The 23,156-nt window shown below is 41.6% G+C and overlaps 1 protein-coding gene across 4 annotated transcripts in view; it reads right to left on the reverse strand.

Moving 5' to 3' along the window:
- Positions 1–14,635, reverse strand: part of DPYSL4 (dihydropyrimidinase like 4) — an 82,702-nt gene extending 68,067 nt beyond the window's left edge. The window contains exon 1 of one of the 4 annotated variants that reach the window (XM_073595675.1): positions 14,134–14,635. In XM_073595675.1, coding sequence (XP_073451776.1) covers positions 14,134–14,481 — 348 coding nt within the window. In that variant the 5' untranslated portion in view covers positions 14,482–14,635. Of the gene's footprint in view, positions 1–9,831; positions 10,117–10,500; positions 10,597–10,752; positions 10,865–14,133 lie in introns of those variants that run through there. The other 3 variants (XM_073595676.1, XM_073595677.1, XM_073595679.1) reach the window with 3 other exon arrangements.
- Positions 14,636–23,156: the final 8,521 nt, after the last annotated feature.

The following is a 23,156-nucleotide window of genomic DNA, read 5'->3' on the forward strand; positions in this document are numbered from 1 at the left end:
TGCAGATACTCAGTACATGAACCTTTACCAATAACTAGTTGCTCCAGCAAAGCTGTTGTGTTGTCTTCCAACATAATCTAAAATGGCAAGCATTCTCTGAAACCCTGGGGTTCCTCCAGATGTTGCTAGGGGTTCCAAAAGCTGTGGCTGATCAACCTCCCATTAATATGTTGTCCGCATCGTTCTGGTTCAAATACCACATAGCAATCTGGCATTGTAACACCAATGATCTTTTCAGCTGTCTATAAGGGGGTGACATTCTGACCACTATAGTAAGGAGGTAAACTTCCCACTGGCCACCAATGTAAAGAGGGCATTCTTCCTACTGACCGACAACGTAAGAGACATTATTTCCACCAATTTAAGAGGGCATTCTTCCGACTGACCTCCAATGTAAGGAGGTAAACTTTCCACTGGCCACCAATGTAAAGAGGGCATTCTTCCTACTGACGAACAATGTAAGGGACGTTCTTCCCACTGGCCACCAGTGTATGGAGCATTCTTTTCACTGGCCACGAATGTAGGAGAACATTCTTCCCACTGACCATCAATGTAAGGGGCATTCTTTCCATTGGCCACCAATGTAAGCAAGCTTCTTCCCACTGTTCACTAATGTAAAGTGACATTCTTCCCACTGTCCACCAATGTAAAAGACATTCTTCCTACTGACTACCAATGTGAGGGGCATTCTTCTCACTAACTACCAATGTAAAGGGCATTCTTCCCACTGACTACCAATGTAAGGGGCATTCTCCCCACTGACCACCAATGTAAAGGGGCATTCTTCCTACTGTCCACCAATGTAAAGGGCATTCTTCCCACTGTTTACCAATGTAAGAGGGCATACTTCTCACTGTCCACCAATGTAAGGGGCATTCTTCCCACTGTCCACCAATATAAAGGAGCATTCTTCTCACTGTCCACCAATGTAAAGGGGCATTCTTCCCTCTGTCAACCAATGTAAGAAAGCATTCTTCCCACTGTCAACCAATATAAAGGGCATTCTTCCCACTGACCATCAATGTAAGGGGCATTCTTCCCACTGACCACCAATGTACAGGGCATTCTTCCCACTTTCCACCAATGAAAAGGGGCATTCTTCCCACTGACCACCAATGTAAGAGGGCATTCTTCCCACTGACCACCAATGTAAGAGGGCATTCTTCCCATTGTCCACCAATGTAAAGGGGCATTCTTCCCATTGTCCACCAATGTAAAGGATCATTCTTCCCACTGACCACAATGTAATAGGGCATTCTTTTCACTGTCCACCAATGTACAGGGGCATTATTCCCTCTGTCCACCAATATAAAGGAACATTCTTCCCACTGCCCATCAGTGTAAGGGGGCATTCTTCCCACTGACCACTAATATAAGGGGCATTCGTCCCACTGTTCACCAATGTAAGAAAGCATTCTTCCCACTGTACACCAATGTAAAGGGCCAATCTTCCCACTGTCCACCGATGTAAAGGGCCATTCTTGTCACTGTCCACAAATGTAAGGGGGCATTCTTCGCACTGTGTACAAATGTAAGGGCGTTGTTCCCATTGTTCACCAATGTAAGAGGGCATTCCCGTGCACATCACATGCAATGTCTGTGCGGTGCGATTTGAGCCCTACATCTGCAACAAAAATGGTGCAGGGACATTTTTTTCCTGCACCTGAATGCTGGCAATCGCACTGGATTTGCGATCTGTTTCAGGGTGCTAATCTAACATTGACACCCATAGCAAATAGCATGGACGTCGTGCGATTGCCAAGCAGTGTGATGTGATGAGGGGAAATGCATCAAATCTTATGCCGCGTACACACGGTCGGACTTTTCGTCTACAAAAGTCCGACAGCCTGTCCGACAGACTTCCGGCGGACTTTCGGCGGACTTGCAGCAGACTTTCTAACGAACGGACTTGCCTACACACGACCACACAAAAGTCCGACGGATTCGTACGTGATGACGTACACCAGACTAAAATAAGGAAGTTCATAGCCAGTAGCCAATAGCTGCCCTAGCATGGGTTTTTGTCCGTCGGACTAGCACACAGACGAGCGGATTTCGGGGTCCGTCGTAGTTACGACGTAAAGATTTGAAGCATGTTTCAAATCTAAAGTCCGTCGGATTTGAGGCTGAAAAAGTCTGCTGAAAGTCCGGAGAAGCCCACACACGATCGGATTACCAGCCAGCTTTAGTCCGTCGGCGTCCGTTGGACTTTTGTAGACGAAAAGTCCGACCGTGTGTACGCGGCATTATGCATTTCCCACATCGCATCCGTGTGAACTAAGGCTGACACTAACTGCCACTGATACCAATTTAAAAAAAGTATTTTTTTAATATAAATCTTACCTAAAAATAAACTGACCTTGACCATAACTCTAGCCCTGCCACTAACCTAGATTAAATTCTAATCTACCTATTTTATATACAGTATATATATATTTTTTTTTGCTAGAAAATTATTTGGAACCCCCAAACATTATATATATATTGTTTTAGCAGGGACCCTAGAGAATAAAATATTTAATGTCACTGTATTTGCGAAGCAGTCTTTAAAACACAATTTTTGGGGAAAAAATATACTTCAATTAATTAAAAAAAAACTAAACAGTAAAGTTAGCCCAATTTTTTTGTGTAATGTGAAAGATGATGTTACGCTGAGAATCGTGATCTTTATTCTAAGCAAAAAAAACGTGATTCTCATTTTATCCAGAATCCTGCAGCTCTAATATATATATATATATATATATATATATATATATATATATATATATATATATATATATACATATACATATACATATATTACATTTTCTCCTATAACAGGAGAAAAAAAAAGTATTGGAGGAGGTTTACCAAAACTGGAGCACACAAAATCTCATACAGCTGTGCATAGCAACCAATCAGCTTCTAGGTTTTATTGTCAAAGCTTAACTAAACAAGTTTAAGTTAGAAGTTGATTGGTTACTACTGTATGCACAGCTGCACCAGATTCTGTGTGCACCTGTTTTAGTAAAGTTTAGAGGAAAAAAAAACACAGGGGTGGGCTGCACAGTGACTGATCACTGTGATAGCCAATCAGAGGCTATCACAACTATCAGGTGATTGGGCTTTCCGGTTATGGATTGTTAGCACAGGACCCAGGGTTCTCATTGAGAGCTTAGTCCCTGTGCTGGGCGCACACTGTGCAGCGTGCTCACAGCACAAACACATGTACACATATATACGGCCTCATGGAAGAATACTTCTGTGAAGCTGCATATATGTGTACACAAATAATCAAAAATGACCCACACTCCCTTAAAAAGATATTATACTTGGTTATACATTGAGTGAAATAAGTATTTGATACCCTATCAATTAGCACAATTTCTGGCTCCCAGGCGTCTTCTATACAGGCAACAAGCTGATATTAGGAGAACTCATTTAAAGGGAGTGCTCCTAATCTCAGCTTGTTACCTGCATAAAAGAAACCTGTCCACAGAAGCAATTAATCAATCAGATTCCAATCTCTCCACCATGGCCAAGACCAAAGAGCTGTCCAAGGATGTTAGGGACAAGATTGTAGACCTGCACAAGGCTGGAATGGGCTACAAGACCATCGCCAAGCAGCTTGGTGAGAGGGTGACAACAGTTGGTGCGATTATTCGCAAATGGAAAAAACACAAAATAACTGTCAATCTCCCTCGGTCTGGGGCTCCATGCAAGATCTCACCTCGTGGAGTTTCAATGATCATAAAAAAATCCCTCCTGAGATGTGTGCAAACCTGATAACCAACTACAAGAAACATCTGACCTCTGATTGCCAACAAGGGTTTTGCCACCAAGTAGTAAGTTATGTTTTGCGAAGGGGTCAAATACTTATTTTACTCATAAAAATGCAAATCAACTTTTTTGAAATGCGTTTTTCTGGATATTTTTGTTGTTATTCTGTCTCTCACTGTTAAAATAAACCTACTATTAAAATTATAGACTGATCATTGTCAGTGGGCAAGCGTACAAAATCAGCAGGGGATCAAATACATTTTTCCCCTCACTGTAATGGTATTACGCAGAGTAGTCTCTTACCTCCTCTTCTGGAGTCCTCCAAAAAGGGTGCCCCCTCAGCAAGCCAAGTGTTGAAGGGACACCAGTGCGCGTGCGCTCCTGATCCAGGCTGTGTGCGTCCATAGGCACACACAGATCCAATAAGCCACACCCCCTCTCACTCCTCACGGGAGTTCGACTAACAGCAGCAGGAGCCTAGTGAGAGGAGCGGTGCTGCACCTGGAACAGCGCTGGATCGTAACAGGACCCAGTTAAATTTTTAAGGAGGGGGTGAACAAGTAGTGGAGAAAAATTTTCACTGCAAAGGATTAAGGTAAAAAAACTCCTTGATTTTAGAACCACTTTATCATCTCCTATCACTCCATTGCTCTGTCACAGTACTGAATCCAAATCTAAATTCTGACACTACACATGGAGAATTTTCACACACAGTTACTTCTTCCTCCTCCTCTTCCTCATGTAACAATGTTCTGGGCCTGGTGATTGACCGCTCAGGCCTGAGCACTGCATCCTTGGAGCCCACCTACCCAGAAAGACAAGGTATCTACTGAGTGTTCTGATGGAACAATGGAGTAGTCAGAGTCAGATTTAGACCTGGGGGGGCACGGGGCTCTTTAGGTTTGGGGACCCCTTATACACAGAGCGGGTTTACATTCCCAATGACAGTCACACATTTTTACAATGCATAACACAATGTCATTCTGGGGTCACACATGCATAGTGCAAACATTTTTGAAAAACTATACAATATACCAGTCCAGGGTTTTGCAGATGATGGCTGGCAAAAAATTACTTCTCAAGATACATTTAATAAAAGAGAGTACTTTTTTTTATTATACATTTTATATTATTTTATTATTATTATTTATTTTTTATTATTTTATATATCATTTTTTATATTGTTTTATATACTTTTTGTATAGAGGGGACCCCTTCTGTCAAGGAGGCCTGGGGCAATTGTCCCTTTCGCCCCCTTATAAATCTGACCTAGCCAAGAGAAGGTGCTGCAACTGCATGCCTTAGATGCACAGCATGTTACCATTGACTTGAATGGGGCATGGTTGGCAAGTGGTACCATTATAGGAAACTTGCTGCACTGTGAAGCCACTATAGCAATGTATGCAAACATGTCTGCTGGCCCGAGGTGTAGCTAGAACCTTCAAAGCCCCAGTGCAAGAAAGCATGGAGGGCCCCCCAACCCCCCCCCCTTCCATCTGAGCCTCGGGTTTCTAGTTCTGGGAGGGCTTTCATGGACATCCTCCCAGGACCCTTACTCCGGTGTGCCCCCTGGGGTGCACATCCAGTGTACTCTGTGAGACAGCTGATCACAGATAATGGTAAAGGGCCAATCATAGCTGATCACATGTAAACAGATTTGCCGGTTATTGGCAGTCTTTTCCTCCCACACTGTGTCTGTGTGAGGAAAGGAGAGCTGGTAACCAGCAAGACTGTCAGTACATTGTTTACACTGATAATCAGGGCATTAATCATCACTGCCCTGATTATCAGTGCAACTCCATCAGTGCCCATCAGTACAGCCTATCAATGCTCATCAATGCTGCCTATCAGTGCCCATCAGTGCCACCTATCAGTGCTCATCAATGCCGCCTATCAGTGCCCATCAGTGCCACCTATCAGTGCCCATCAATGCTGCCTATCAGTACCCATCAATGCAGCCTATAAGTGCCACCTATCGGTACTCATTAATGCCGCCTATCAGTGCCGCCTATAAGTGCTCATCAATGCCGCCTATCAGTGCCGCCTATCAGTGCTCATCAATGCTGCTTATCAGTGCCCATCAGTGCAGCCTATCAGTTCTGCCTATAACTGCCACCTATCAGTACTCACCAATGCCACCTATCAGTGCCCATCAGTGCAGCCTATCATTGCTGCCCATCAGTGCCACCTATCAGTGCCCATCAATGCTGCCTATCACTACCCATCAGTGCAGCCTATAAGTGCCACCTATCAGTACTCATTAATGCTGCCTATCAGTGCCGCCTATCAGTGCTCATTAATGCGGCCTATCAGTACCCATCAGTGCAGCCTATCAGTGCCACCTATCAGTACTCATTAATGCCGCCTATCAGTGCCACCTATCAGTACTAATTAATGCCACCTATCAGTGCCGCCTATCAGTGCTCATCAATGCCGCCTATCAGTGCCACCTATCAGTGCCGCCTATCAGTGCCACCTATCAGTACTCACCAATGCCACCAATCAGTACCCATCAGTGCAGCCTATCATTGCTGCCCATCAGTGCCACCTATCAGTGCTCATCAATGCTGCCTATCAGTGCCCATCAGTGCTGCTTATCAGTGCTGCCTATCTTTTCAACCTATCAGTACTCATCAATGCCACCTATCAGTGCAGTCTATCATTACTGCCCATCAGTGCCACCTATCAGTGATACCTATCAGTGCCGCTTATCAGTGCCACCTATCAGTGATGCCTATCAGTGACGCTTATTCGTGCCGCCTATCAGTACCACCTTATCAGTGCCCCCTCAGCAGGACTCTGAGCTGAGAGCATCTCTCTTACACAGCCCAGTCAGAGCCGTCACTAACAGTTCGCTCTCCCTCCTCCCTCGCTGATCTGCTCCTTCTCCTTCCACCTCTCTCCTCTGTGTGTGCACTGCAGGAAGTATGAAGCCCAGCAGCTGAATGAGCAAAGGAGAGAGGCGGGAGGAGAAGGAGCAGATTGGCTCTCTCCTCTCCCATCCATGCGAGGGAGGGGGGACGGGGAACTGTCAGTGCAGGCTCTGGGCTGTATGAGAAAGACGCTCTCAGCTCAGAGCCCTGTGGCCAGCAACCCTGATGGAGCCCCCTCCCCCCGACATTGGCGGAATGCCAGGGCCCAGTCACAATTGCGACCTTTGAGACCCTGGTAGTTCCGCCACTGCTGCTGGCTATATAGCTTGCCAGTAGGCAGTAAGGGATTGGTGAAATCATAGATCAACTCAGCTTGACTGAATCCAATCTAATTCAGAAGGGAAGTTATGGTTATTTGATTGTTTGCTGATTCAATTGTTTTGATCGAATCTCAATCATATAATGCAATCAAAGTGTGTGGCCACTGTAAGGCTGACTGTGCAGAGATTGTCTGGTCAGATTGTAATGTGTATAGTGAGTCTTAGCGCTATTCGTATAACATCCCTAACCCTCAGCATCCAATCAGGTTTCATCTTTAGGCCTCATGCACATGGATAAGGCTCAAAAGTGCTCAAGCGTACAATTCCTGGCACTTTCCCACACTCAGGGAACCGCGGGCAGCATGTACAGTTGGCCATATAAGTCAATGGCTGTATGCGGCCTAAGTCGTGTAAACGTTGATGCTCCTATGCATCAATGTACACTCACTGGTCACTTTATTAGGTACACCTGTTCAATTGCTTGGTAACACAAATTGCTAATCAGCCAATCACATGGCAGCAACTCAATGTATTTAAGAATCTAGACGTGGTGAAGACGACTTGCTGAAGTTCAAACCGAGCATCAGAATGAGTATTGTTGCTGACCATGTCCATCCCTTTATGACTACAGTGTACTCATCTTCTGATGGCTCCTTCCAGCAGGATAATGCACCATGTCACAAAGCTCCAATCATCTCACCACTGGACAATGAGGTCACTGTACTCCAATGTCCTCCACAGTCACCAGATCTCATCCAATAGAGCACCTTAGGGATGTGGTGGAACCACATGGATGTGCAGCCAACAGATCTGCAGCAACTGAGTGATGCCATCATGTCACAATGGACCAAAATCTCTGAGGAACGTTTCCAACACCTTGTTGAATCTATGCCACAAAGAATGAAGGCAGTTCTGAAGGCAAAAAGGGGTCCAACCCGGTACTAGCCAGGTGTACCCAATAAAGGGGCCGGTGAGTGCATTTTTCTGAATGCAAGACTCACCTGTTTGAGATATACGATGTATGCGCATGCATGGCTAAACACTGATGCACAGGAGAATTGGTATTTTCATGAGTATGGGCACATACGGCCATTCACTTATATAGCCAGCTGTACGCGCCGTCCATGGTTTCCTGGGCACAGGAAAGTGCTGGGTATTTTAACGCTTTATGCGTGAGCCACGTCTATGTGCATGAGGCCTAAAGGTGAAACGTGATTGGTTGCTGCACTGTTGCTGTAAGCTCTGGCACTCTGCCTGTAATCACAGCCATAAGCAAGACATTATTAAATAAGGACAAACCAATTCACACATGCAGATTGGTATAGCAGTGCATACTGTAGTCCTCATCCAGGAGATGTCTCAGAATCTACTCTGCATGTAAGAGTCAGGCAGTCACCCATAGCAACTAACCAGAAAACATCTTTCAGTGACTGTTGTTAAAAACAAACTGCCTTCTGATTGGTTGCTATGGGCAGCGAGTCTTCAGTAAATTTGCCCTGCATTATTGAATAGGTCTGCTCAGTAATGCTTTCTTTGCCAGATCAATGCAATGCTTAAATGCTTATTCTCTCATATTAATTTATAAATAAATAAAATACATAAAAATAAAATACAAATTATATATATATATATATATATATATATATATATATATATATATATATATATATATATATATATATGTACTTTTTGTAATACATATATACATATATATATATATATGCTATTGTTGTATTATTATTGTAATATATATATATATATATATATATATATATATATATATATATATATATATATATATATATATATATATATATAAAACAATAATAATACAATAATAGCATATATATATATATATATATATATATATAGTATTATTATTGATATATATATATATATTACAAAAGGTACATATGTATGTATATATATATATATATATATATATATATATATATATATATATATATATATATTTATTTATTTTTTTTTATGTATTTTATTAATATGAGAGAATAAGCATTTAAGTATTGCTATGATCTGGCAAAGAAAGCATTAATGAGCAGACCATATATATATAGATATAGATATATATATATATCTATATATATATATATATAGATATATATATAGATATATATATATATATATAGAGATATATATATATAGATAGATATTTATAAAATAAGTAAAAAAAAATATTAAACTGCCCAATTCCCAAAGTTGTAGCATCAAGATAATTATCTTTATTTTAGCCATTGGTTCCAGCTGAAAACTGTCACTTTTTTTTTTTTTTTGCAAAATAAGGACTCTTGTTCCTGGTGTGTTATATTTGAGCCTTCAGTCCTTTTTCTAAGGACCATTCTAATCTAATGATATAGCAATGTCATGCATGTTACATAATTGCCAACAAATAGTCAGATTCCTTGTAACGAAGCCGGTTGAACAGATTTGTTGGGATGTTTGGCGCAGGAAAATGCTTGACCCAGTTTCAATATTATTTTCCTGCCAGTGACAACCCAGTGACATTAATGTGGATGTGATGATGGCTTTTTGGTGATGGCCTGTATGCACCTTAAAACATGCAATCATAAAACTGGATGAAAACTATATAAATAAGGCATTTATGCAAAACAGAATATATTTCAATTCAGTGAGATTGTGTCCCTGCAGACCAATGTCACCCACAGATACCATCGAGTATACAGGCTGCAAAGGCTTCCTAGTTATAGAAACCCCTAGGGTTACAAAGAATGGTCCCCCCTTAGTACACATAGCAGGGTCCCCCCAAAGACCCCCTAGATCTTTTGCATTAGTGCATAGAAGATCCCAGAACTATCATGGCTGTCTGCAATGGATCCCCCCCCCCCCCCGTGTCTTACTGTGATCCTGGGGATGTTCTTCTTGCCCTGGTAGGACATGTTGTCAGGGTGTGGGGTGGGCCCCTGTGTCCAGCAGATCGGGGGGTCCTGGGCTCCGAGGATCCCTGTGTTATTGTGTAGATGGAGGTGGGGGATGTGCCTTCCTCTCTTTTTGTTGTCACAGGCTCGGTGGCTCCCCCTGCACTGCAAGAAGCTGTCAGCCCAGCTCCTTCATTACAATGCCAGCCACATCCTGCAAGCTCCAGCCAGGGGCCTCTCCTAGGGCCACGATCCAGCCCCCAGCCCCCCTCCCCCCCAGCACAGAGACAATAGACAGAGAGAAGGTCTACACAGAGAGGCATAGGATGCCAAGCTGTGCCTGGAGCCACACACAGCCAGAGCCCAGCAACCCACCATCATCCTTCCAGTCCTATACTGCCTGCCTTTGTACACCGCTACAGCCCTGGCAGGAGCCATACCCAGCCAGAGCTCAGCAACCCATCATCATCCTTCCAGTCCTATACTGCCTGCCTTTGTACAACGCTACAGCCCTGGCAGGAGCCATACACAGCCACATCCCAGCAACCCACCATCATCCTTCCAGTCCTATACTGCCTGCCTTTGTACAGAGCTACAGCCCTGGCAGGAGCCATACACAGCCACATCCCAGCAACCCACCACCATCCTTACATTCCTGTGCTGCCTGCCTTTGTACACCGCTACAGTCCTGGCAGGAGCCATACACAGCCAGAGCCCAGCAACCCATCATCATCCTTCCAGTCCTATACTGCCTGCCTTTGTACACTGCTACAGCCCTGACAGGAGCCATACCAAGCCAGAGCCCAGCAACCCATCATCATCCTTCCAGTCCTATACTGCCTGCCTTTGTACACCGCTACAGCCCTCGTAGAAGCCATACCCAGCCAGAGCCCAGCAACCCACCATCATCCTTCCATTCCTATGCTTCCTGCCTTTGTACACCGCTACAGTCCTGGCATAGCTAGCCACAGCCCAGCAACCCACCGTCATCCTCCCTGGGTCATACCATACCCGACAATACATTAATGGCTATGGAAATCACTTCTTAATACCCGACAATACATTCAGATTTATACAGTGCTGCCTGTGTACTCCGCTACAGCCCTAGCAGGCGCCCAAAACAGTCAAAGCCAAGCAACCCTTCGCTATCCTTCCCCATCAGATCAACTATACCCGACAATACATCCATGTCTATGGAGATCACATTTAATATACCCGACAATACATCCCTGTCTATGAAAAGCTGCCTGTGTACTCCACTACAGCCCTGGCAGGCGCCATACATAGCCTGAGCCCAGCAGTCCACCACCCTTTTTATCAGATCACATCTAGCTTACCCGACATTAAATTCATGTCTATGGAGATCACATATATTAACCACTTCAGCACCGGATTTTCCCCCCTTAATGACCAGGCCATTTTTTTGCGATACGACACTGCTTTGCTTTAACCGACAATTGCGCGGTCGTGCGACGCTAAACGCAAACAAAGTGACAATTTTGAAAAGAAAAACTATATTTTTTACTTTTTGCTATAATAAATATCCAAAAAACAAAAAAATGTTAAAAAACTAACTTCTTCATCAGTTTAGGCCAATATGTATTCTACATATTTTTGGTAAAAAAAAATCGCCATAAGCGTATATTGATTGGTTTGCACAAAAGTTATAGGGTCTACAAAATAGGGGATAGATTTATGGACTTTTTTTTATTCTTTTTTTTTTTTTTTTTTACTAGTAATGGCGGTGAGTAGCGATTTTTAGTGGGACTGCGGCATTGCGACAGGCAGATCGGACACTTTTGACGCTTTTGTGTGACCTGTGACATTTATACAGCGATCACTGCTATAAAAATGCACTGATTACTGTATAAATGTCACTGGCGTGGAAGGGGTTAACACTAGGGGGCGATCAAGGGCTTAAATGTGTTCCTTGGGAGGTGTTTCTAACTGTGGGGGGAGGGGACTGACTGGGAGCAGAGAGATTGCTGTTCCTGATCACTAGGAACAGACATCACTCTGTACTCCCCTGTCAGAATGGGGATCTGTTTGTTTACATGGACAGATCCGTGTTCTGGCTCTCTGTGGAGCGATTGTGGGGGGCCGACGGACAGCGCGGCCGCTGGTCTCGTGCATCAGCTCCCCCCCGCCGTGCGCCTGCTATAGCTGTTAAAGGGACTGACGTACAGTTACGGCGATTCGCGGGAACAAGCCGACCTGCCGCTGTATAATGACGGCGGATGGTCGGCAAGTGGTTAAACCAATGTCTATTGAGAGCTGCACTATGGCGCCTGCCTGTGTATGCCGCTACAGCCTTGTCAGGTGCCATATACTGGTAGGGGCTCCTAAGGATGCTGGCAGATGTATTGGATGCATTGCATGCCATTGAACATACACCACGGAAAGATATTACTAATTATCAATGCACACTAAAAGTGACCATACACTATACAATCCCATTGCACAATCTTTCTTAGATATACTAATATGTAGTGCAAGGGCTTGCCTGATTTGATACAAATTTAATGGATTGCTTGGGTCTGTCCTCCTATTACATCGTTTTGGTAAATTGATTGTGCATCAGAATGTATTGTGTATGGCCAGCTTAAGAACCAAGTCCTCTCTCTTGTGCTATTCTTTACTCCACACATGTTACCTGGACTGTTTATGAAAATAGAATAATTTGGAATGATGTGCAATTGTTACATAAGAAGTACATAAACCCAATTTAACTCCATTATAATTTTCTAACTATGGGAAAGTGAAACTTTCTGTTGGTTACCCTTCCCACAAAGTATAGTGCATGCATACCTCCCACAAAGTATACTATATATATATATATATATATATATATATATATATATATATATATATATATATATATATATATACCTACCACAAAGTATACTATGATATATATGCATATATATACCTCCCACAAAGTATACTATATATATATGTACGTATATCTCTCCCACAAAGTATACTATATATATCCATATATATACCTCCCACAAAGTATACTATATATATATGCGTATATATCTCCCACAAAATATACTATATATATCCGTATATATACCTCCCACAAAGTATACTACATATATATATATATATATATATATATATATATATATATATATATATATATACATCCCACAAAGTATACTATATATATATATATATATATATATATATATATATATATATATATATATATATATATATGCATATATATATATATACCTCCCACAAAGCATAATATATACATACCTCTCCCAAAGTATACGCATACCCTCTCTACAAACTACCTCCTCTTTTACTAATCTATAATCCACCTACCGTATTGATAATAATAATAATCATAATAATTATATTATTAATAACAATACAGTTAAACAACACTCCTGTCAATAATAATAAAAAAAGAGATATTATCTGCTACTACTACTAACAATAATAACAACATATCACTACTTAAACTGCTACCAATACTAATTAATAATCTTTCACCACTACTGGTAATAATATTACAAATAATAATAAAAAAATAGACACCATTTACTGCTAATAACAACAATTAGACATTACTAATAACACAACTACTAATAATATTTAATAATCTTCAACTACCACTACTCGTAATAATAATAAAAAAAAATAAGTTACTATTCACTGGCAATAATACTAAACCACTACAAATAATAATAGTTAACAATCTTCCATCAAGACTGCTCCTAATACTAACAATAATGATAAAAATGGGTTACCACCCTCTGCTAGTAATAACAGTAATGTTAATACAACTACTGCTAATAATAATAATTATCAATCTTTCACCACTAGTGCTGATAATAATACACATAATAATACAATTAGATATGATTCATTGATAATAATATACAACTAATTATATCAGTAATTGAGATGCCATTTACTGATAACCATAACATACTACTAATTACACTGCTACTAATAAAACTTAACAATCTTCTGTCACTAATGCTAATAATACAAATAATACAATTTAGATACCATTCACTGATAATAATAATATACCACTAAGTACACTGCTACCAATAGTAATTAACAATGTTCCACTATTATTGCTAATACAAATAAAATTATAATATCAATATAGGCCTAATAACACTGCTACCAAAAATAATAGTAACTCTTTCACCACTAGTGCTTATAGTAAAAATATTACCAATAATGGGACCTCACCAGTACTGGTAATGAATGCAATGAGGCCCCCAGTACTGAGGGGTGTGATGCTGCCATTACCTGGCTATGCTTGGCTGGTTCCTCCACTGGGACAGATACAGGTCCCTGTAGGTCCACCTTCTCAGCAGCTCCCAGTCCATCCACACTGCCCAGGCTGCTGCTCTCACTGCTGGACTCACTGAGCCCATTAGAACCAGAACCAGGACTGCCCCCATCCATCTTCCTGCTGCCATTCTTTTTGCCAACACTCAATGCCTCGAAATTGATGGTCTTATTCTCAAAAGCCCCCTCCACATTGCAGAACATGCCCCCATACTTCTGCCTGGGTTTGGGACTTCCTGAGCCCAGCTTGGAGAAGTAAGTGGGGACCTCTTCCTGGACTTTCTCTGCTTTCCTCCTGTCTGCCATGTCTGCTGGCTTGCTGGTTCTCTGCAGGTTGTCCCCTATGATAATCTGAAGTGAAGTGTGCTCCTGGTCTGCCAGGCTTAATTTGAGGAAGGGCCTGTGTCTACAATGTGTCACATAAACCCCCTGAGGTTACATTACCCCAGCTGGCAGCTCCATTTAGGGATGACTGAGCTGTCCAATGGGTGTGGTGCTGAACTGGTGAGAATGACACCCTGGAGCTGCCTATGTTGTCCCTGTGTGATAGGACTGCACAGATATTGTGTATTTTTAACAGATCATGGAAATTCTTATTTTTTACATTCTATTTACTCAATCAGATTGACTTTCTGACGTGACTGTTTAGATGTGACAGTTAGCATTATTTTTCGAATGCTTTAACTGAGAGTAACATTAGGAAAATTAAAGGCACCTCCTTCTCGGTTACTGTGCTAAAATTGTTATCATAGAAAAAAATGAAATGATCTTCTATTTAAAATATTAAACCTCAAAAAGTTTATATATTGTAATTTACCAATCTCTAGACGTGGAGGCTGCATTCGTTTTTTTTTTTTTGTTTTTTTTTGCATTTCTTTATTTTCACCTGGGGATCCAGCCATCAGTAACACACTTCTGTCACCACTCTGGATGGAGGAGTACCGGAGCCATTCTTGGACAACAGCATTGTCCATCTGGGGAGAGGGTAATGTTAAGCCTCGTACACACGATCGGATTGTTGGCCAACAAAACCATGGAATTTTGTCCGAAGGGCATTGGTCCAAATGTGTCTTGCATACACAATGGTCACACGATTGTTGGCCAACAATTACGAATGTAGTGATGTACTAGACGTACTATGTGATTTTTCAGCTCTTTAGCGCCACCCTTTAGGCTCCTTCTGCCAATTTCATGTTAGTAGAAGTTTGGTGAGTGTTGATTTGCGCTTTTCATTTCGCACTTTTTATTTCGCGCTTTTCAGTTTGTTTCTGAACGGCCGTTCATCAACCAGACATGTTGCGGAATTGGAGGCGATAACGTGTTATTTATTATTGGCCTTGGAGTTATTGCTTTGACATTATTTTTTTGGTTGAATAATGATTTGATTTGGTATATTTTCTATATTTTTGGATGCGTAGAATACACTTTTTGTTCTATTGGCAGATAGCATGTCTACTTTTTTTTGTTTTATTTTTTTAATGAACAATAAAAAAATTGTGTAGAATAATACTTGGCTATGTGTTTTACTTCAAATGATAGTTTGGGAGTCGGCAGTTACATTTAAAAAATACAATGTAAAATTAACAAGGGACACCAACATAGTTGTATCTTTGATCTTAAAAACTACGGGATAATGGTGTTGTGGTAACTTGCCCAAAAAAAAAAAAAAAAAAAAAAGCATAATAATATTATTCTTGATATCACTAGAAAAAAAAAGCCTTTGAAAATTTGTTTGCAATAACTCCAGAAGAAGAGAATTGTGCGCTGCATTTCGAGATTTCACAATTTGCCGCGTCACGAATGTTAATTCTCCATTACGAATGCTAGTTTACAAGACCGGCCGCTTCTGCTTCTGAGCATGCGTGGACTTTTGTGCGGCGGACTTGTGTACACACGATCGGAAAGTCCGACAACAAAAATTTGTTGGTGGAAAATTTGAGAACCTGCTAGCAAATATTTGTTGGAAGGAAGTCCGACAAAAAATGTCCGATGGAGCATACACACGGTCAGACTTTCCGCCAACAAGCTCACATCCAACATTTGTTGTTGGAAAATCCGATCGTGTGTACGGGACATAAGAGTAATTACTGCAAATGCATTCACAGATCATAACTCCAACTTCCCCAAGGAATTGTAAAGTTGCTTAAAGCGTAACTCCACTTTTGTTGAGAAAAAAAACGTTCCACTCTGCGTGATCTATATTGCAAGGATTTTAACAAACTTTGTTGCAGATTTCTATCTTTTGTTTATTTCAGTTACTTATATTAATTTACGCAGCGCTTTACATATACATTTACATCAGTCCCTACCCTCAAGGAGCTTACAATCTAAGGTCCCTAACTCACATTCACACATACTAGGGACACCACTTAACCTACCAGCATGTCTTTGGAGTGTGGGAGGAAACCGGAGAACCCGGAGAAAAAGTTTATGCCGAATAAGGGATAAAGAAAACAGAATTTTCATTTCCCAGAATTTTTTTGAAAAATAGGGAGATTTCGGCACCTTTGTAAAACAGCTAGGATCTTATGCAGGGATAGGAGTTTTATAAGTGTATATATGCATTGCATTTGTATACAATATAGATAGGTATTCCTGTACCTGCCATATACAATATTTACAAAGCAGTCAGAACAGGGCTGCCATTAGAAATCACAGGGCCCCATAAAGCCTACCTGACAGTCCCCCCCCAATTACAAAAAAATTATAATTTTCAAAATAATTTTCCAATTTTTTAATTTTTTTTTTTTTTTTTACAATTTAAAAAAAAAAATTCCAGTGTATTTTTTGAAATTTTTAAATTTAGTATTATTATTTTTAAATGCTGTTCGGGGGAGGAGGGAGGGTGGGCTTGGATGAAACATCAGGGGTCTAAACCCCTGACCCCTGACATCTCACCTTTGAGACAGAGAAAGGGATTGAGGACACAGATTCTTCTGTTCCTTTCTCTGTAGCCTCTGTGACACTGAAGATGAATGAACAGGAGAGAGAGGGTCCTGTTCATTCATAAACCGAAGCATAGTAAACACAGTATACTATGCTCAGTTATCAATGGACACAGAGACAATCGGTAATGAACACTCACTGTGTCTAATTCAGAAGGAAGGTGGCCGGCAGGAGAGGAAAGCCGGCCAGCACTGCGGGGAAGCGAGGAGGGCCAGAGGAAGGTGGACCGGTGGGGCGGGACAGGAGAACAATTACAGAATGATGCACTATGTCTGTGTCTCTCCCTCCAGCAGCTGTCTTTCAGCTGCTGAAGGGAGAGACACAGACATAGTGCATCATTCTGTAATTGTTCTCCTGTCCAAGGTGGCGACCAAACGGTTTAATTTATTGCATGATCACAACACAAAAAGGTGCTCCAATAAATTAAACCGTTTGGACACCACCTTGTGCTGATCCTGATCCTTAGTGTGCTGGCAAGTATTTACATTGTGATTTGAACCAGTATCCAGCTGGTTGTTGCTGCAGCACCCAACCTTTAGAGCTTATACCAGGAATGTGTGCAATGGGAATATGAAACATTACTTGTTCTCCTGCCCAGTCGCATTGATTCCCTTGCTGTCTGGGCCCCCCTGTGTACCCAGGCCCCCTACAGGAGGCCCAGTGGTACCCCCCTATTGGAGGCCCTGAGTCAGAATATAGAAACATTTGAGAGTGTTCAGATTTTACTCATGGAATTGGCCTTAAATTAGTACTTTATGACTATGAGGAGCCTTCCTGCTTGCTTGATATAACAAAAAATGGTCCTTGGTACAATGGAACAACTACTTAAAACTATGTAGAATACTGATATATTAATAAACATATTGCCTGATTATTTTATGTACCTAAAGAATTATTATATCCTGGGTTAAAATATAAAAATGTTAGAGGATATTCATACCATGGCCATTTTAAAACAAAAGGCTGGGCTGTTTTTCCAAACGCTAAGGAAAAGGGAACTATATGCAAATCTTAAATTACAAAAATACTGCTAAAAACTAGGAAAATCAAACTGATCTCCTTTCAATCCTTCAGTCGCATGGTCTGTGCCGAAAGAGAGACTCAGCCCCTCTAAATTCTTCAGGGCTTGCCTCTTTGTCTTTATCAATGTCCTCTGGACTCTGATTTCTGTCTGAAATATAAATTAAGGGCTCTGTCCTTTATCTGAAATGTGTGTGAGCTCAGGGTTCTGCTCTTTGTCGGCAGTACTGAACTCAGGGTTCTGCTCTCTGTCTGTAGTACTGAGCTCAGGGTCCTGCTCTTTGTCTGTATCACTGAGATCAGGGTTCTGCTCTTTGTAGTATTGTGCTCAGGGTTCTGCTCTTTGTCTGTAGTATTGAGCTCAGGGTTCTGCTCTTTGTCTGTAGTACTGAGCTCAGGGTCCTGCTCTTTGTAATATTGGGCTCAGGGTCCTGCTCTTTGTAGTATTGAGCTCAGGGTTCTGCTCTTTGTAGTATTGTGCTCAGGGTTCTGCTCTTTGTCTGTAGTATTGAGCTAAGGGTTATACTCTTTGTCTGTAGTATTGAGCTCAGGGTTCTGCTCTTTGTCTGTAGTACTGAGCTCAGGGTCCTGCTCTTTGTAGTATTGAGCTCAGGGTTCTGCTCTTTGTAGTATTGAGCTCAGGGTTCTGCTCCTTGTCTATAGTACTGAGCTCAGTGCTCAGGCCAATAGAAGGAGCAGCCAGCTCAGAGGGCGTAGCCGCCTTTACCACTGCATCCCTGATTGACAAGATTCCAGCCCTGCCTTGGTCCAATCAGACGCCGGTGACATCACTTCCTGTTCCACGGACCACACTGGTTAGTGTGGAGCTTCCTGGTTCCTGTTACCTGGAGAAACACTGTGATTCATTCCAGCCAGCTGCCCAATCCTTTCCAGCTACCTAGAACAGCGGTGTGACCCACAGAGCCATGTGGAATGCCAGGACTGCACTTTACTTTGATGAGCATGCATCTTCTATCAACTTGTATGATCTACTTGTAATCTTATCCTATTAAAGTCATCATTTTAATACTACACTCAGGTCGGCACCTCCCCCTCCCTGTTTTTTCCTTACATGTCTTGCAGAGTTCTGGACACACTCTGAAGGAAGGCTGCCTTCCTTTTTAACCCTTAATACCCCTTTCTTTTCCAACCACCAAACTTATGGATACATCACCATCCAGCTATTATGGCCACAGACTATACCCCTAAGGATTACTCCATTTGGAGCACCAGATAACACTGACTATACTGCCAGTGTTATGCTCTTTGTCTGTAGTACTGAGCTCAGGGATCTGTTCTTTGTCTGTAGTACTGAAATCAGGGTTCTGATCTTTGTAGTTTTGAGCTCAGGGTTCTGCTCTGTCTGTAGTACTGAGCTCAGGGTTCTGCTCTTTGTTTGTAGCACTGAACTCAGGGTTCTGCTCTTTGTAGTACTGAGCTCAGGGTTCTGCTCTTTGTAGTACTGAGCTCAGGGTTCTGCTCTTTGTAGTAGTGAGCTCAGGGTTCTGCTCTTTGTCTGTAACACTGAGCCAGGGTTCCACTCTTTGTTTGTAGTACTGAGCTCAGGGTTCCGCTCTTTGTCTGTAGTACTGAGCTCAGGGTTCCGCTCTTTGTCTGTTGTACTGAGCTCAGGGTTCTACTCTCTATCTGAAACATTGAGTTTATGGCTCTGCTCTCTGCCTAGAGCAGGGATCTTCAAACTATGGCCCTCCAGCTGTTGCTGAACTACATGTCCTATGAGGCATTGTAAAACTCTGACATTCACAGACACGACAAGGCATGGTGGGAATTGTACTTCCTGAACATCTGGAGGGCCATAGTTTGGGGACCCCTGGTCTAGAGCATTGAGCTCATGTCTCTAATCTGTGTCTGGAGCTCATTGAGATCCTTCCTTCAACCCCTAGGTCCTGTATTGATATAGGACTATATATGTGGTGGGGAATAGTTCTGAAAGTGTCAAATGCTGAAGAATATTATGGAGGCTGCATCATTGGAAAGAAGGAATAGTAGGTGATATTGGCCACCAGAAACGGAGTATAATACCTTTTCTATTGCAGGGGAGTGCCATTTGCACTTTGGTGCTTGATAGGGTCTCCTGAAGCAAAGGTCAAAAGTGATCATTAGAACCATCTGATTGCTTTCGTCTTCCATTGGATCCAACAATGTGTTTGTTGTTAGGCTTGGACAGCATGTGGGGATTTGTGTATAGATATAAGACAATAATTTATAGAAATACATACATTTAGAAGAAACTGAAAATGTTGATCTAATGCTATCTAAGTGGGCTGACAACATACTGTGCAGCCATTATATAGATACAGATATATTTTATAACTTCACTTTTTTATTTACAGTTACCATGGGTGAAAAAAGATCTCTGATGCAGGAAGAAATGCATACTGCATACATTATTGGTGTCTTTAATGGCCAGTCAAGATATAAAATGATGTCCAATAGGACGAAACGCATCGGATGACACTCGTTGAGTCATTGCAATCCTTTCTGATCCCATCTTGGATTTTATTGCGTGAATCAAGTCAATGTTTGTGAGTGAACTTTTTTTTATGTTAAATATTTTATGTCGTTTTACACTATGCATGGCCCTTTATTCTCTATATATACTATATGTTCAGGAGCAGCCTTTCCTATTGATGTCTGCCAGTTTTGGGAGCCTGTTTGCTTCAAGTAAAACTTCTCCATCCATGCTATGGCCGGGTGATCTCCAACCATCCATCTGATCCTGTTGGATATTGTTGAGGTATACCTCACGAACTCTTGTTTGACTCAATACTTATCGGTATACGAGTCCACTCTCTCTGGTAAGCGTGCCAATCTTATCATATGGTGGTGGATTTCACAATCAAAGGCGAAGTCAAAACCCTTTTGTGCCCTCACATGAGTGTCTTTTCCTCACCTCAGTGATTTCATTTTAGCAGTGGACTATTTTTCATATGATTATCTATTTATAATCCTTTACATTTTTTGATCACTGCAAGTTTTTTCTTTTATTACCATTTATTGTTGATGGACATTATAATGTGATTTTGTTGTATCACTACACCAGTCCTATTGACAGTTCATTTATCTATTCACTTTATATTCTCACATTGTACAGAGCCCTGCACTATTTATTTATTTGTTATACGTTTGCATTATATGTATAGTGAGTGTTGGCTGCTATTTTTAGTCTCTGAGCGCAGTTCCTATTTTCTTGAAGATATAAAATGAAACCCAATAGGTCTACTTTTTGTCTCTATGTCGGGTATGACATGAGGCACTGCTTTTCAATTCTGATCCTTGGTGGCTACCACCAGGAAATATTTTCCAGATTGCTTCCAAGAACTACAGGTGAAATTAGAATTCTCCTACTAAAACGGAACTCTGAAACTTTTTTTAGTTTTGTATAGAGTGAGGAAGAGTTAAAACCTCAGATTTTTAATAAAAAATTCCTGATTCCCTGCGCTACTATGTGTGCTGAAAAACTGTGACAACCAATAACTATTTGTAAAACGGGTAAACTTTGTGTGTGGGGGTTTGCTGCTGAATACCCAAAGTGTTCCTGAAAGGTGAAATGTAATACTAGTGATGGCACAGCGCTCCCCTAATTAGCGTGAAGATAAATTAACTCAATACTCTGTGTGGATACTCTACTGAGATGACATTATTAATTATGAAAAAAGAAATAATGAATAAAACAGTGAAGACACTGCAACATCAAATGCAAAAGAAACACCACTGTGATGCCAGTATCCATAAGCAGAGAATCTCATGTGTGTAAGCATATGGTAAGCATAAAAACATATGGTATAACAAATAAACAGTCCACAGAATCAGTGGGAGTACGTAGGTACTGTGCTGGCATGCAAAAACACCTCCAATGTCCCTCCACCTTCACTCATATGTGCTCAACTCCACTCTGGACCTAATACAGGTCACCATGCACCTTCCCCTTTAAGGGGTATATAGATCCTCTTGTGGATGGCTAATTCCCCTGTCGGTGATGCCTGACAGGTACTTGCAACGTATCCTATGATGATCCTGAGCAATGGTGCTCAAAGGAAAGTGGAAAGGACTAACATAGTGCTGAATCTTTATAGGAAACTTTTATAAAAGCTCTTAAAAAATGTATAAAACTCACATTTGTTGGTGCACTGCATCTGGTGCACTCAGATCACAGACATAGCACATTAAGGGTGTGCAGCCCCCTTAAGGATCACTTGGCTGTTGTTATAGCAACAAATCCACAGGGTGATAGCTTCCTCGTTGGGGCGTGCTGATATCACTAGGCCCCACTTCTGATGCGTTTCGTCACACGTCACGTGACTTTCTCAAAGGGCCACGCTTTTTAGGGGAGCGCTGTACCATCACTAGTATTAAATCTCAGATTTTTAATGCCATCTGCATTTATGTTGAAGAGATTCCCTCTCATTTTCAGTTGCATCAGTGTGATAGAGATACAGGGAGCAATAAAAATCTGACCGTTCCACATTCTACTTAGGCCTCATGCACACTGGGTGCTTAGAGATTCTGGCATTTTTGTGCAGACAGAAGGCACATGTGTCCTTTCCAGCCCTGCTGTCAACAACCTGTAAACGTCTATGAGAGGTTAAAAGCTGTTGTAACTAGATGGGGCTGGATGCTGTACTGAGTGGTACTATTGTTTAGAACTTCTTGCATTCTGGGCATTTTTTCTTGGGCACAGCCTTAAATGTTACTACATCCAGCCTCGTCCAGCTGCAGCAGACTTTGACAGGCTGAAGGCAGCAGGTGCACTAAAACTCTGGGATTGGCCACACAAAGGCTAAACACCAAGTATGCATGTGGTCTAGAATGTTACCACCTTTTGACTGGAAATCCCCTTTTAACATTTACTTAAAAGAAGATATACCAAGAAAAACATGGAGTCTACCAAACTCACCCTGTCTTCTGAAAATGTTAATTATCTGGCTATCAGGGTGACGCAATGGCTTCAGTACTTTCTGAGTCACTAACCTGAAAATCAATATGTAGATGAG

Source organism: Aquarana catesbeiana, linkage group LG08, assembly GCF_042186555.1.
Source record: "Aquarana catesbeiana isolate 2022-GZ linkage group LG08, ASM4218655v1, whole genome shotgun sequence".
NCBI lineage: Eukaryota > Metazoa > Chordata > Amphibia > Anura > Ranidae > Aquarana > Aquarana catesbeiana.